The sequence below is a fragment of the Panthera uncia genome (genome assembly GCF_023721935.1).
Source record: "Panthera uncia isolate 11264 chromosome A1 unlocalized genomic scaffold, Puncia_PCG_1.0 HiC_scaffold_17, whole genome shotgun sequence".
NCBI classification, from domain to species: domain Eukaryota; kingdom Metazoa; phylum Chordata; class Mammalia; order Carnivora; family Felidae; genus Panthera; species Panthera uncia.
The window spans coordinates 27816029-27833287 of NW_026057577.1; the positions used below are offsets into that span (position 1 = coordinate 27816029).

Here is a 17259-nt window from a genome sequence, read left to right on the forward strand (position 1 = left end):
GCAGGGAAGTTGATACGATCCATGTTTTAAAAAGGTAATACGATGTGCAGGGAATAAATTATAGAGGGATAAGCGTTGCTGCAAAAGTATCAGTTGGTCAAGTGCTTTTCAGACTTTAACTGTGATCTGCAATAAAAAAATACATTTTAAGTAGTGACCATATATATATATATATATAAATGAAACCACAACATTTGTCTTTAATTACATGTAATGTACTGTGATGTTTGCCATTCTTTTTTTTTTAAGTTTATTTATTTATTTTGAGAGAGACAGAGACAGCGTGAGTGGGGGAGAGACAGAGAGAGAGGGAAAGGGAAAGGGAGAATTCCAGCAGGCTCCCAGCTGCCAGCACAGAGCTTGATATGGGGTCTGAACTCGTGAAACTGTGAGATCATGACCCGAGCTGAAACCAAGAGTCAGATGCTCAACTGACTAAGCCACCCAGGCGCCCCTATATTTGCCATTCTTAACTAATGTCTTCTGTTTGATGACAAAAAGGATAGTTTGTAACTCTTTGATTTTATAAGTCATTTAATATATTGCTACTCACAGTTTGATAAATAGTATTAATCCATTAGGATAAAACATTTTTGTACAATGAGAACCTTTGTAGAGACTCATATAAGATGACTTCTGTTTTGAGAAATAAGTTTTAAGGAAAAATCTCACCTTATAATTGGGTGTTTATGGTACTTTGAAAAATCAATAGCATTTTAACTAATAAGAAAATTAAATATTCTATCATAACTATTTACGAGGTAAAAAATATTTAGTAGCAAATTAGCTAAATTTAGTTTCTTTTTTTTTCCTCTTTTTTTGGGAGTGGAGATAGAGTGCATGCGTGTGCACATGGGGGAGGGACAGAGGGAGAGAGAGAGACTCTTAAGCAGGCTCCATGCTCAGTGTGGAGGTGATGCAGGGCTCGATCTCATGACAGTGAGATCATGAATGAGCTGAAATCAAGAGTCCAATGCTTAACTAACTGAACCACCCAGGTGCCCCTAACTAGGTTTAGTTTAAATAAGTTACAACATCTTTATGAAAAAAACATGAAATATAGTTGGAAGATACATGTTTGAATAAATGTAGAGATATACCATGTTTGTAAATGGAAAAACTTTCTATCATAACAATATCAAGCTATCTAAAACTAATACATACATCAAATGTGATTCTAGTCATTTTATTTTGTATTTGTAGGAATCTGCATAAAGGGTGTTACATTTTTGTGTATGTTTGAAAATTTTCATAATAAAAAGGTTTATAAGAAGGTATCTTACCTTTTTTTTTATAACTTCCTTTTTCTCTTAATATTCTTTTTTAAACTTAAATTTTTTTTAAGTTTATTTCTTTATTTTGAGAGAGAGAGAGAGAGCAGGTGAGCAAAGGAGGGGCAAAGAGAGAGAGAAAGGGAGAAACCCAAACAGGCTCCGTGCTATCAGCACAGAGCCCGATGAGGGACTCGAACTCAGTAACTTCGGATTTGTTACCTTGTGAGTGATGTTGCACATGTAGCAGCAGGTGTTGCAGGCAAAGTGCTAGCAGCGCTGTCCCTCCTCCGTGATCATCCCATTCCCACAGCTCAGGCAGAAAAGCAGCATGGCAGCCAACTTTCTTATTTCCTTTTATTGTCTAATTTTAGGGATAGAAATAACAGTTTATTCCTGGGTAGGAGAAATAATTCTCAGGATTTTTTTTTTTAATATAACATCCTTAAAGTGTACAGTTCAATGGTTTTTAGTGTATTCACAGAGTTTTGCTTCCATCAGTACTATCAGTTTTATAATATATTTTATAATTCTCAAAAGAAACTTTATTCCCATTAGCAGTTATTCCCCATTCCCCCCTCCACCCAGCCAGGGGAACCGCAAATCTGTCTCTGTGTCTGTGAATTCTCCTATTCTGGACATTTCATGCAAATGAATCATACATTGTATGTAAGCCCTTTTGTGACCAGCATCTTTCACTTAGCTAATGTTTTCAAGGTTTATCTGTGTTAAAAAATGTCATCAATATTTCATTCCTTTTATGATCAAATAATATTCCATTGTATAGATACACCCCTTTTGTTTATCTGTTCATCAGTTGCTGAACATTTGGGTTGTTTCTACTTTTTGGCAATTGTGAATAATGGTGTTATGAACATTTGTGTATGAGTTTTTATGCAGGGTAGGAGTGGAATTGCTGGATTATACATTAACTGTTTAATACTTTGAGGAACTGCCAAGATGTTTTCTGCTGTAGTTGCACCATTTTACACTTCCACTAGCAATGTATGAGGCTTCCACTTTCTCTGCATTCTTGTTAACACTAAAATGTTTACTGTCTTTTCATTTTAGTCATCTTACTTGGTGTCAGTGCCATCCTGTTGTGGTTTTGATTTCTATTTCGCTAGTGACTAATAATGTTGAGTGTTTTTTGCATGTACTTACTGGCCATTTGTATATCTCTTTAGAAATATATTTGAATGTCTAAATCCTTTGCTCATTTTTAATTGAGTTGTATGTCTTTTTATTGTTGAATTGTACGAGTACCACATGTTGCACTGTATTTTTAGAAGTATTTTTATTGCTTTGTTTGCAAGACTAATTTTTTTCTCTTCTTATTGGAAGGTCCTGTCCAAAATACACTGATGTCTTCACAAGTATCAGTGAGCCAAGGATATAATTCTCAGCTTCCAGGATCCTACCCTCATCTAATACCAGCAAAGACTCTGAATCCCGTCTCTGGACAGTCTAACTATGGTGGTTCTCAGACTGTTTCTCCCTTAAGTAATTATCAGGGACCTGGGCAGACTCTTTATAGACCACTTGTGGCTTCTAATCCAGTGACAACTTCACTCCACAGTGGTTCTGTTCCCCGAATGCCACTACCTACTTCTCAGAATGCAGCTGCTACATCAATGCCTTCTGGTAGCTTTCTTCCTGGAGCCAGTGTACAACCACCTTCAAATTGGCAATATAACTATCCATCCACAGGATCCCAGACAGACCATTGTCCTCGTGCATCATCCCAATCTATGTCTGGGAATACAAATTTGACAACTCATCAATATGTTTCTTCTGGGGATCCTTCACTTCAAAACAGCTTCATAAAATCAGGTAAAGTTCTTAATAGGAGTGCTTCATATGTAGAAATGGGAAAATTTTGCTTGTTTAGATGTTTTAATTAACATTTCAAGCCCTGAAACCATATGGAGAACTATTGGTTTTTTAAATCATTGTTAATCTTTAAAGAAATTACTTTTCTAAACTTTGAGTTAACTTAAAATCATGGATTTGCTTCCTTCCTTTGAAAGTATGCTCTGTGTTTCTTTCAGCCATGATATTTCAGGGAATCAGATATGCATACAGAACCACTTTCTTAAGGACTTGCCATTACTTTTTTTTTTTTAATGTTTTTATTTATTTTTGAGAGAGAGAGAGAGACAGAGTGTGAGCAGGGAAGGGGCAGAGAGAGAGAAGGAGGGAGACCCAGAGCTTGAAGCAGGCTCCAGGCTCTTAGCTGTCAGCACAGAGCCCAATGTGGAACTTGAAACTCACGAGCCGTGAGATCATAACCTGAGCCAAAGTCGGACACTAAACTGACTGAGCCACCCAGGCACTCCATTGCCATTACTTTTATTAACTGGGTTCCATCTTGTAGTGTAGGAAGCTCAATCCCTCTGATCTGTCTTTGGTCTTGATCTGAAGAAGCTTGGATTATCTTTTTGTTGTAGCTTAGATAGTTTTGGTCCCCAGAAACTGTAGTATCCTGTAGGGGTAGGTGAGAACAGACAGTAGCTTTTCTAGTGAGGAGTGTTATTGAGCAGAACTGCAGTTTTAGAAATCAGTGGGCAGAGATTTATATCTATGTTTTCTTGTAAAAGTTTTATAGTTTTAGTCCTTATATTTAGGTCTTTGATCAATTTGGTAGTTAATTTTTGTGTATGGTGTTAGGTAGGGATTCAACTTCATTCTTGTGCCTCTGGGTTTGCATTTAACCCAGGTCTATTTGATGGAAGGAATGTTGTTTCTTCCAATGAATGTTGTTGGCCCCCTTATTGAAAATCAATTGATCATAAATGTAAAGATTTATTTCTAGACTCTGATTTCTATTCTGTTGATCTATGTCTATCTTTATACCAGTATCAATTTGATTACTATAGTTTTATAGTAAGCCTTGAATTTGGCAGGTATGACTCCTCTAACTTTGTTTTTTTTTTTTTTTTTTTTTAAAGACTGTTTTGGCTGTTCTGCGTCCCTTGGCATTTCCATAAGAGTTTTAGTATTAGCTTGTCAATTTTTGCAAAAAAGACAGCTGGATTTTTGATAGGGATATCAATAATTACCTTGTATATGTATTTCTGGGTCTGTATACTACATACATTTCATCAGGCTCCTGGAAATATTTTTCTTAGCCTCTCGTCAGTCATCAGCCCCAATGAACTCATTTTGCATTTTGGCCTATCAAGGTGAAAGCTGCTTCTAGGAAATTAGTTTCTTTGTAGAAATCTGATCTGCTGTTAAAACTCAAATCTTTCTGGTTGCTTTTATTCTTACTCATTTGGTACCATAAGTGAGGGTCAGTCACTTGAAATTAATGAATTTTCACCTTATTGGTAATTCTAAAAACATTTATTGAATATTTATTATTTTCCAGCACTTTACCAAACTTTTATATGTGGTATCTTATTTAATCTTCACACAGTCTCTTTTACAGATAAGAAATGTGAGGCTTGCATACTTTGCCCAAAGCCACAAGAAAATAGTTTGGGAAGGGATATTGTTTAAAACCTGTTAAAGGGGCACCTGGGTGGCTCAGTCGGTTAACCTTCTGACTTCGGCTCAGGTCATGATCTTGCAGATCATGAGTTTGAGCCCCCTGTCAGGCTCTGTACTGACTGTGTGGAGCCGGCTTGGGGTTCTCTCTCCTCTCTTTGCCCCTTCCCCACTTGCACTCTTGCTCTCAAAATTAATAAATACATTTTTAAAAATTAAGAAAAAAGATAACTATTTAAGAGTACGTGTAGCTTTTCATTAAAAAGGACATCATCAATAATCTGAAATTTTTTTGTCTATAACAGAAGTCCTCAGGTAGAGGGCTACACCACAGATGTGGTGAAGGAGACATAAGCAAGTGTCAAAACTTATGAAGGTTCCCATATAAGAGAAGGAAAATGGGTGTCTGAGTGGCTCAGTCAGTTAAATGTCTGACTTCTGATTTTGGCTCAGGTCATGATCTTAAAGTTCATGAATTCGAACCCTGCATGGGGCTCTGCACTGATAACTTGGAGCCTGCTTGAAATTCTCTCTCTCTCTGCCCCTTCCCTGTTCTCTCTGCCCGTGTTCCCTGTTCCCATGTGCTCTCTTTCTCACAAAATAATAAATAAACTTTATGGGGTGCCAGGGTGGCTCAGTTTGGTTAATAATCCGGCTTTAGCTCAGGTCATGATCTCACGGCTCGTGAGTTTGAGCCCCATGTTGGACTCTGTGCTGAGATTCTTTGTCTCCCTCTCGCTCTCCTCCTCCCATGCTCATGCTCTGTCTCTGTCTCTCAAAAATAAATAAACTTAAAAAAATCAGTAATAATAAATAAATAAACATAAAATTAAATAAATATATATATAAAATGAAAGAAGGATATATAAGCTAAGAATATTAACCTTAAATGTATTACTACTCTCTTTTTTTTTAAGATATTTCTAAAGAATTCCTCATTTTTTACCTTTGTTTTTTCAACACATCATTGGCAATAGGTGCCTGATTATCTGATCTCAAAACTCTGGCTAGGTTATATTGTTTCTAGCCCACATACTAAATTTCTCTGACTTTTTTTTTTTCTAATAGGCTATGTTTTAACATCCTTACATTAACTTTAGGGATCTCAAAGGGCAGGTTTTAAAACTCTAGCTATTAGTGTTACAAATAAAAATTATTCAGTTTGTCAGGCACCTGGATAGCTCAGTCATTTGAGTGTCCGACCCTTGGTTTTGGGTCAGATCATGATCTCATGGTTTGTGGATTCAAGCACCACATTAGGCTTTGTGCTCACAGTGTGGGGCCTGCTTGGGGTTCTGTCTCCCTCTCCCCTCCCCAGTGTCAAAATAAATGAATAAACTTTAAAAGAAAAAAATAATTACTCAGTTTAAGGGCGCCTGGCTGGCTCAATCAGTGGAGTATGCAACTCTTATCTCAGGTTTCTGAGTTTGAGCCCCATATTGGGTTTAGAGATTACTTAAAATCTTTAAAAAATTATTCAGCTTGACAAAATATCTGTTTTATGAAATGTAGCATATTGTGGTTTCAATTTTTTTTCCTTAAAGGTATGAAAAATCTCTACGCTTACTAGTATTTTGTTAAACATTAGTTTGTTACCCCTTTGTGGTCAGATATATCATACATTCTTGCTCATGCTGAGTTGGTAGTGTACCTTGTCCTTTTGTTCCTTTGACTTGTCTGTATTGCCTTGGATATGTGTCAGTGTTGCTTTGATAAGGGAGTTATATGGCAGTAATCTTTGTCTTCCCTTGTCAGCAGGGCACTGATTCATCTTGTTGGGGCTACAAGGTTCAATAATACGATCATTTTTCATTTGGCTCTGAAGATTTGAACAATATTGAAGAACCGTTGAAAATTTTCATATTTGGGGGCGCCTGGGTGGCTCAATCAGTTAAGTGTCCGACTTTGGCTCAGGTCATGACCTCACATTTGTGGGTTCAAGCCCCTCATTGGGCTCTGTGCTGACAGCTGAGAGCCTGGAGCCTGCTTCGGATTCTGTGTCTTTCTCTCTCTCTCTGCCCCTTCCCTGCTTGTGCTCTCTCTCTGTCTCTGTTTCTCAAAAATGAATACATGTTCAAAATAATTAAAAAAAAGAATACAAAGGAAATTTTCATATCTGGGTATCTTTATTCTCGTTAAAAAATACAAGGTTTTACAAAATACAGGTAGAATATTAGCAAAAATTTATTACCTATTTCACTTACAAATTCAGAGGATTAAAAAAAGTCCTAGAATGAAAAAATTAAATCATATTCTTACCAGCCATATTTCATCTTCTTTGTAGACTTTGTTCCTCCTCTGGTAAATGAGCAGGTGGGAACAATGTTGTTGACTTGAATGAACAGGTGGTATGAGTTTTGGAACTTTAAAAACAAATTTTTTTTTAACGTTTATTTATTTTTGAGACAGAGAGAGACAGAACATGAACAGGGGAGGGTCAGAGAGAGAGGGAGACACAGAATCTGAAACAGGCTCCAGGCTCTGAGCTGTCAGCAACATAGCCTGACCCGGGGCTCGAACTCACGGACCGCGAGATCATGACCTGAGCCGAAGTTGGACGCTTAACCAACTGAGCCACCCAGGCGCCCCATGGAACTTTTGATATCATGGAGAAGAGTTTCCCCAAAAGTAACTGACAGTGTTTTTACACTTATCAAAACTTACTGTCCTGATAGAAAACTGGTAAAATCAAGGCAGGGAGATACAAGGAGATACAAGAACAAATACCATGTTATTCTTAGTTTTGTTTGATGAGTACTTTTTTCTTTTTTTTAATGTTTTTATTTATTTTTGAGACAGAGAGAGACAGAACCTGGATGGGTGAGGGACAGAGTGAGAGGGAGACACAGAATCCGAAGCAGGCTTCAGGCTCCAAGCTGTCAGCACAGAGCCTGACATGGGGCTGGAACTCACAAACTGTGAGATCATGACCTGAGCTGAAGCTGGACACTTAACCGACTGAGGCACCCAGGTGGCCCTAGTTTGATGAGTACTTTTAAACCTCTTGGATATTAGTGTTTTATAAAGCATATACATAACCTTTGTATCGTTTCCTGATTTTTAAGCCTAGGGAATGTTCTTAATACAGTATATTTCAACCATCATTGAAACTAAACTACTTTTTTAAAAATATATATTTATTTTGAGAGAGAGAGGGAGAGAAAGAGCAGAGAAGAGTTAGAGAGAAGGAAAGAAAGAATCCTAAGCAGTCTCCATGCTGTCAGTGTGGGACTCGATCCGAGTGAACTGTGAGATCATTACCTTAGCCAGAATCAAGAGTCAGACGCTCAACTGACTGAGCCACCCGGGTGCCCCAAAAGCAAACTACTTTTTATTATTATTAGCTAAACATTGAACAAGGTACAAATTTGTAATCCCATTCTGAAAGGTTATGGCCCAATTAAAATGAAGCAAAATGAAATAAAACTTGCAGAATTTAGAATAACCACAATAGTTTATAGTTTTAGAAAGCTGTCAACCTAATTGAATTAACTGAATGGCCTATATTAATAGGTTATTAATAAAATTTTATTCATGTTAATTTCTATCAGAATGTTTGACATGACCTTGTTGAAGCTCTATGACCAGGTTATAAAAAATTAAACAGGGCATTGAAGTGATTTGATGCTTATTTTATATTTATACTACTTTAATAATTGATAAATTAAGAAGCATGTGAAAGAGACTTGGAAATGTGTAAAGCATGCATATAAATTAAGAATTCATAAGCCTGAGCAGGTAACCTATTTCTGGTAATTTGGTACTGATTTTAATTAAAATGTAAATTTAGAAGTTACTCAAATTTGGTAAAAGGCTGTTTTGCCCTTTTTCTTAAGTACGTAAGTGACTTGTGAAAAAACAATATTTCTATAGGTTCTGCACCCCCCTTAGTGAATCCACCTCTGCCTACCACTTTTCAACCAGGAGCTCCTCTTGGGCCCCCTCCAACTGGAGGACCACCTCCATTGAGGGTGCTCACTCCTCAGAAATCATCACATAGAGGTGTACCCCAGCCCTCATTTAATTCAGCTGTCAACCAAGAAGGTAAGCAAGGCAAACCAAGTCAAGTCCTAAAGTTTTGACTTAGGTTGGAAGGGTGAATGTTTTTTTGAATTCTGTGCATTCAGATAATATTTTTTCCAGAAAATCTAGTTATTTTGGTCAGGGACGGCCTTCAGGAATTTAGGGTTTAAAAAGGGCTCCTTAGAATTCTACTACCCTGTGCTGGGCTGTTGCCTAGCATTTGAGAACCACTGCTGTTAACCTTTTTGTTGCCATGCAGATTTTAATAATCATGGCTAAAAAGTTAGGTGCCTTTTGGAAGAGGAAGGCGAGAAGAGAACTTTCACTTTTCTGGGCATGGTGTTAGAATGATTCTTTTAATATATTGGCTTTTTTCCATGGAAGCAATATTTTGATTTCTGCTATTAAGTATTAACAAATATTTATGAACCTAAATAAAAAGTAAAATATGCAAGCATTTTGAAGTTTTATATAAATAGTAAAGTGTTTTAAAGCATTATTTTCAGTTATTAGTTTAAACAATATATTTTGGCAAGTAAGAAAATTGATTTTAGCAATAACCTAACCATTAATAGCAACATGTGGAAATGGGAAAACAAGAAGAGGGGAATAATTGTTGACTATACCCGACTACTGAATACAATTAATGTTATCATTTTTGTTTTTTCTTGTAGCATTTCCTTTTTTATTACTATAGGTAGGGAAAAGACTGACCTGTGAATATTTTGAAAAGAATAGTGTTAACAATGAGTAACAAAATGATAATGTCCCACTGTTTGCCTCATTATAACTTTTAAAATTGAGCTACAATAAGTATTTAAAATTTTAACCAACTAAAAATATGCCAAATGTTTTTGTTTATTTTTACAAACACTTTTCCCAAGGTTTTCAGTATCAACTCATGGCTAAACTCATGGTGGCCTTCAGAACTGGAAAGAAGTTAACTAATTTTATTGAAACTATTAAACTTACCTATCTGGTGTTAAAATGATTATTAAAGTTAGTACCTTTGTACTTAGAAGCTAGAGGTTGATACTATTCATTAATTTTAGCTTCTTCTATACCTGAGTTAGAGTTCATAAATAGCAGAGGCACCTAGAAATAGATTTTAATTCTTCATAAGCAGATGTCCCTGGCATTTATCTTTTAAGTCTTTAAACTGGGGGGCGGGGAGGGACAAACTAAGATTTTTATTTTATTTTAGTGATTGTTCTCTAGACTAAAGCATTCATTCTTTAAATTAATTTATGTCACCTTGAAATTAATTCTAGATTCCATTTTGTTCCATACTTTGAAAAAAAAAAGGTTTTTTATCCTCATAATTTAAATTTTCTTTAAATAGTATTGATTTGGGTGATTTTTTTTTCAGTGTGTACTGCTCTTTAGAGGTTTTTAATGCTGCTCTTGACTTCTGAAATCTCAGATAGTATATAATTTTATAACGTGCACAAAGGACCATTCATTTTAGAAGTTCATAAAAGTATTTGAAACTTAGATGTGTTCTGTATATTTAAAAACTTGCATTATATGAAATTTTTATTTCAACATTTGACATTTTTCCTGGGCTGTGGATTAAAGTATTTGGAAAGTTACCTTAAATTTCAGATATCAGCTCAAATTTTTCAGAAATTGTAATGATTGTTCTAGTTTGAATATTATTAATAAACTTCCTTTTTTAGGTATTACACCAAATACCAATAATGGATCTATGGTGGTTCACAATAGTTATGATGAAATTGAAGGTGGTGGCTTTTCAGGTGAGATGCTATGAAAGTTGTTTTTGTTTTGTTTTCCTTTGCTTTGCTTTGTTTTTTTTTTTTATTTTAGTATGTGTTCATTATAGGAAACAGTGGAGAAAACTTGATAATCATGTCACACAACAGTACCTCATGTTAGCATTTTTGGTCTCCATACCTTTAGATTTTTTGTTAGTTTTTTTTTCCTTTCAGAATTGGGATCATGGGCTTTATTATTATGTTACAGCTATAGAGTATTTGTATCAATTAGATCTACTCAAATGTATTTAACCAGTTTAACATTTAATATCTTTTCATTGAAATTGTTTTGAATTAGAATTTTAGTCTGAATATAAAGTTTTGGAAATGATACGGAAGTAAATTAATCATACCAAGCTTATATAGTCTACATTAACTTGATTTTAATCATTGCAGTTGCTTTGTTAGCAGTGTTTGTTAGCAATGTTTATTTGTCTTACTTTGCAAAATTGATGAATGAAAGTATTAAATTACCCAGTGGATTTTAGAGTTATAATTCAGTGGGTGGATGTGTGTATTTAAAGTATTCTGGAATATAAAACAGAACTTAAAAGTTACCTTGTTTCTAGCAACACCACAGCATACTAATAAGAATCCCACAATGAACCGAAGTGTTGGGTATTCATATCCCTCCTTACCACCTGGTTATCAGAACACAGCACCACCTAGTACAACTGCAATGCCACCTTCTTCCTTGAATTACCCAAGTGGGCCACAGGGCTTTAATCAGGTAAACTTTTTGGTGTTTTGTTTTTGCTTTTGTTTTTGTTTTTACCATTTTTCCATCTTTTGATTTAAATTGTGTAGACATAAAAAAGTTTTAGGAAGGTGTAATGAATATTTTAACCAATTGGAATAATGGATATTTCATAAGACTCATGTTATATTATATATTTCCAGAACCAAAATATTGACCAGGAAATCTAGATTATAGTTTTGTTATTTAGAGTGAAATTAAGTAACCAAGTCCTTATACACTTCTGTTTTCAACTGAAGACATTATAAAGGCTGTTTACTTTGAAATTATATTATCTTTAGACTCCCTTAGGTGCTAATCATTTAACTACAAGCATGAGTGGATTAAGTCTCCATCCAGAAGGGCTAAGAGTTATCAATCTTCTTCAAGAAAGAAACATGCTTCCATCAACACCTTTGCAGCCTCCTGTTCCAAATTTGCATGAAGATATCCAGAAACTCAATTGTAACCCAGAGTAAGGCTTCAGATAGCATTTCTTATTAAATATGACATTTATTCTAGAAGTTTAAGATTTTTTTGGAGTTTCATGTATTATAAACATTGTATAAATGTTAATTTTTGAAAATAGTTTTGCATACAGAAAAAACCTTAGGAAATTGCTTACTTTAATTGATATCTGAAATGTTCTAACTCAAGAAATGGAGTTGTAACTTACAAGCTGATTACTGCTCTTATCTGCTCTACTGGGACTCTGATACTCATTATCATTGTGGTGAACAAGTCCAAAGTATGGGGATTTGATTCTACATAATCCTTCATTTGCTCTCATCTTAAATTGTTTTTTTATAGCAAACAGAATTATGATACTCTTTTCTCCCTTCAAATGGATCATTAGTTTAAATGTATATGGTAACAACTTTCTGATAAATTGAATTTTGTTATTTCTATTATTTTTTTTATTTAAGGTGTTTTTATTAAAGCCTAGGGCCAGGACTCATGGACAGAAAGAGCTGCCGAATTTTGTCATATTAAAAAAATTTTTTTAATGTATTTATTTTTGAGAGAGAGTAAGAGAGTGCATGCGTGCACACACACGGGAGGGGCAGAGAGAGAGGGAGACACAGAATCCAAAGCAGGCTCCAGGCCCTGAGTTGTCAGCACAGAGCCTGGTTCTGGGCTCAAATCCACAGACTGTGAGAGCACGACCTGAGCGGAAGTTAGACGTGTAATCGACTGAGCCACCCAGGCACCCCACGAATTTTTTTTTTTTTAATTTATTCACGTTTGAGAGACAGAGCACAAGTGGGGGAGGGGCAGAGAGAGAGGGAGACACAGAATCCGAAGCAGGCTCCAGGCTCTGAGCTATGAGCACAGAGCCCAATGCGGGGCTCGAACTCACGAACCGCGAGATCATGACCCCAGCTGAAGTCAGAGGCTTAACCGACTGAGCCACCCAGGCGCCCCAAATTTTGTTATTTTTAAATAGTCTTTTTAGAACGTTCAACAAAACAGGTCTTTTCAGTAATAAATTTAAGTTTGCATTTGCATATTTGGGTCATCACCTTGTAATTCCAGTGTAATATAGATTTATATAAAGGAAAATAAGTCATCTGTTAGTCTGAACTGTCTTATGCACAAGCCAAGCCAAAAAGAGACTTTATTTTAGTTATATAATAGTTGTAATTTTCTACCCTCTCTTTCTGAATAGGACTTAAATATTTAAATGGGACAACATTTGAGAGGACCTATTGAAGTGTTTTTTGTAATTTGATCCAGTGTTAAATGTACCTTTTGGAGTTGTTTTTTTTTGTCCAAAAATAATCATAACAACAACTGACACATGATTTTTACTTTGATACAGGTTATTTCGATGCACGCTGACTAGCATTCCTCAGACTCAGGCCTTATTGAATAAAGCCAAACTTCCTTTGGGACTGCTGCTTCATCCTTTCAAAGACCTAGTGGTATGTTTCACTAGTGAAAGTAAATGTTTTATGGGAAATTAACTTGATGGTGAGGAATTTTCTACAGTAACGCAAGAATCACTTGTAGAATTTATTTGAGCTATCTTTAGGAATTTGACCACTGACAGGTTCTTTTATTTGTAATTCAACCAGCACTTTTATTACCAAACACTTGAAAATGAGGTAAAATAAGTTGAATTTTAAAAAAATTCAAGAGGAACTGAATAGAAGTACTAAAAGAAAATAAATAAATCAACCATGCTATTTTAAAAAGTTGTAAATTATTTGCCCATTTAAAATACTTTACCCAGTCTTTCAGTTCTGCCATTCTGGGAGTAAATTTGTTACTTGAGGAAGCTGTTCCCTCTGCTAAAAGGGAAAAACAAAGAAGATGTCCACTTTTATCCTAAGGCTCTGAGACCTTGACATATGGACCTTGACGTTTTTCAGAGGATTAATACATAAGTGAAGTAACTTTCCCAAAACAAACTTATATTCAGGCTTTAGAACTTTTAATATGTAGGATAAACTTTAAATAGGAGCATAATTGGAGAGTTTGAGTATTTAAATATAATTTACTCTTACCTTACTTTGTCACAGTAATTTTATGAGAACTTGGTAAGCCTCTTAATGTAATATGAAGAAATCCTAATAATTTCCTTGGTCATTTCATTGATCTTAGAATGTTGATCCTTGCTTTACCATCCATGTGAAAAATACACTGGGTATTTACTATGTTTGATTTATAATATAAATACCTAATGAGAAAATAAATACTTAAAAATTTTTTTAATGTTTATATATTTTTGAGAGAGAGAGAGACAGAGAGCGAGCAGGGGAGGGGCAGAGGGAGAACAGGAGACACAGAATCTGATACAGGCTCCAGACTTCAGGCTCTGAGCTGTCAGCACAGAGCCTGACATGGGGCTTAAACTCACCACCTGCGACATTATGACCTGATGATGCTTAACTGACTGAGCCATCCAGACACCCCAAAATAAATACTTGTTAAAGGCAGAATTTAATGAGAATGCTGCTGGAGCAAAACAGTAGTTTTTAAAATTAGTACATTTCATCTACATAATTTTTTGTGTGGCAGTTTGAATACTTCTTTTTACCTTTGTTTTTTTCTCCAAAATTATAGTATTCCAGAAGTTACCTGGAAGGTATGGATTAATGTTTGGCCTTTAGACGTAATGATCACTCCCTTTAAAAAATTTGTTTTGTTTTTCTAGCAATTGCCTGTGGTTACCTCCAGTACAATTGTGAGATGCCGCTCGTGCAGGACGTACATCAACCCTTTTGTCAGCTTTCTTGATCAAAGGAGATGGAAGTGTAACTTATGTTACCGAGTCAATGATGGTATGTTCTGGCTTTTTTTTTTTGAAACTTTTTCAAATTTCTCCTTGCATTGTAGGGAAAGCCAATAAGACAAATGTAAAGTTAAAAAAAAACAAAAACACAACCCCAAACCCTTCTTACTTACCTGTAATCCTTCCACTCAGAGATAACTTCCATTAACTTTTTTCTGTGCATTTATACTTATATATAAAAAATTGTATACTTTTTGAACAAAAAGTGTGATAATATTCTGATACCTTTTTTTTACATTTATTATATTGGGTATATAATAAATGGCATATTTCATGGTATTTTAAGCCTATAATTTAAGAAATATTTTTATTTAGAAACTGTCCCATGCCTTTTCTCTAGGGTGAAAGAAATAAGTTCACAGAATAGCTGCCATTAGCTTCATTCACTGCAGTCAGGAGGGAGGTGGGCAGTGCTAGAAGGTTAGTTGAATGTAGTTTTTTCAGTAATTGAGGAAGAGGAGATCTCTTTCAGAAGCTGTTTACAGTTTATATTTAAGGAATTTCATCTAACCAGTAACATTTTATTAGGATTAGAGAAGAAAAAGGGTATGCTGCTATCCACATTGAAAATTAGGTCTCTGGTGTACCTGGCTGGCTGAGTCAGTAGAGCATGTGACTCTTGATCTCAGGGTCGTGAGTACAAGCCCCATGTTGGGCATAGAGCTTACTCAAAAAAAAAAAAAAAAAAAAGTAAAAGTAAAAAAAAGAAAATTAGGTCTCTGGAAGGAAATTTCATTAAGTATTGACAAATGGAGAATTTAAGAGATTTTTTAAAACCATTTTTATTGTTTATATTATTTAAGAGTAAAGGGAGGATAGTGTAAGAACGTTATTTTTATTCTCTAATAATTCAGAAAATGTATTTATAGTGTTTAGTATGTCTTTAAAATCTTATGTATATGGGCTTCATTATGTGAAATAAAATTATAATAACGGTAGAAGTTACTTTAGTATGCAGCCCAGACCATTTCATGAACTATGGCTTACCCTTTAACATATGTAGGAATTTGAGTTTCTAAACAGTTAATGGGAAGACAGGTGCAATGATAATTTAGAAAATATTCTTTGAGCCCTAGTGTATAGGCAACTGATGTTCCATAAAGGCGTCATTAATTAATGGAAATGACCGAACTGTTAGCCTTCATTTAGCTTTAGCCTCTCAGGTATTTGTGCCATAGTTTTCAAGGGGCAGCTGAAAGCTATGGGGCAGCCAGAGGCTGTACATTTCATGTCAGTGTTAATACTCGCATATGGTTATGAAATTTAACACAAGATTTTGTCTCACATGTAAGATAATAATTAGTATTCATTCAATATTTATCATTCTTTTAAGCTGTTTTAGGAAAGCAGCTTTAGCGAGAATTGAGACAAAGTGTAAATTAGAAGGTAGGAAAAGAAAAATCACAGTGATAGTAGCTGTAAAATCATACTTAGTACTATTAAGTATGGGGGAAACTTGAATAGAAGTCAAAAACAAAGTGTATTTATCCTTTAATTTTTAGTCCATATTGGCTTATTTATAAATCTTCAAAATAAGAAAACAGCTAAATACAAGGTAAATTGACCTTAATCCTTTCAGTTCTATCATTGTATGTTGTTAACTTACATAGTTCCTGAAGAATTCATGTACAACCCTTTGACCAGAGTCTATGGAGAACCTCACAGAAGACCTGAAGTTCAGAATGCTACTATTGAGTTTATGGCTCCTTCAGAATACATGGTAAGCTAGCTTGCTTGCTTGCTTGCTTCCTTCCTTTCTTATTTTTTGAGAGAGAGAAAGCTATTGCGCACACGGTGGGAGGGACAGAGAGAGAGGGAGAGAGAATCCCAAGCAGACTCCACACTGTCAGTGCAGAGCCCAACGTGGGGCTTGATCTCACAAACCATGAAATCATGACCTGAGCCAAAACCAAGAGTAGGACGCTTAACCAACTGAGCCGCCCAGGCACCCCGCTTTCATTTTTTTTTTTTTTAACTTTGCAGGTTTTTTTTTTTAATTTTATTTTTTATTTTTTAAAATTTATATCCAAATTAGTTAGCATCTAGTGCAACAATGATTTCAGGAGTAGATTCCTTAGTGCCTCTTACCCATTTAGCCCATCCCCCCTCCCACAACCCCTACAGTAACCCTCAGTTTGTTCTCTGTATTTTATTTTATTTTATTTTATTTATTTATTTATTTATTTATTTATTATTATTATTATTATTTTTTAACATTTATTTATTTTTGAGACAGAGAGAGACAGAGCATGAACGGGGGAGGGTCAGAGAGAGGGAGACACAGAATCTGAAACAGGCTCCAGGCTCTGAGCTGTCAGCACAGAGCCCGATGGGGGCTCGAACTCACGGAGCGCGAGATCATGACATGAGGTGAAGTCGGCCGCTTAACCGACTGAGCCACCCAGGCACCCCTGTTTTCTGTATTTAAAAAAAAATTTTTTTTTTTTTAACGTTTATTTATTTTTGAGACAGGGAGAGACAGCATGAACGGGGGAGGGTCAGAGAGAGAGGGAGACACAGAATCTGAAACAGGCTCCAGGCTCTGAGTTGTCAGCACAGAGCCTGACGCGGGTCTTGAACTCACGGACCGTGAGATCATGACCTGAGCCGAAGTCGGATACTTAACCGAGTGAGCCACCCAGGCGCCCCTCTCTGTATTTATGA

The 17259-nt window shown here is 35.5% G+C and overlaps 1 protein-coding gene across 1 annotated transcript in view; it reads left to right on the forward strand.

Annotated features, from left to right (window-relative positions):
* The window catches only part of SEC24A (SEC24 homolog A, COPII coat complex component), a 71498-nt gene that overhangs the window by 18184 nt on the left and 36055 nt on the right, over positions 1–17259 (forward strand). The window contains exons 2-9 of the mRNA XM_049649200.1: positions 2616–3104; positions 8637–8807; positions 10466–10543; positions 11131–11291; positions 11600–11772; positions 13120–13222; positions 14458–14584; positions 16206–16315. Coding sequence (XP_049505157.1) covers positions 2616–3104; positions 8637–8807; positions 10466–10543; positions 11131–11291; positions 11600–11772; positions 13120–13222; positions 14458–14584; positions 16206–16315 — 1412 coding nt within the window. The remainder of the gene's footprint in view (positions 1–2615; positions 3105–8636; positions 8808–10465; positions 10544–11130; positions 11292–11599; positions 11773–13119; positions 13223–14457; positions 14585–16205; positions 16316–17259) is intronic.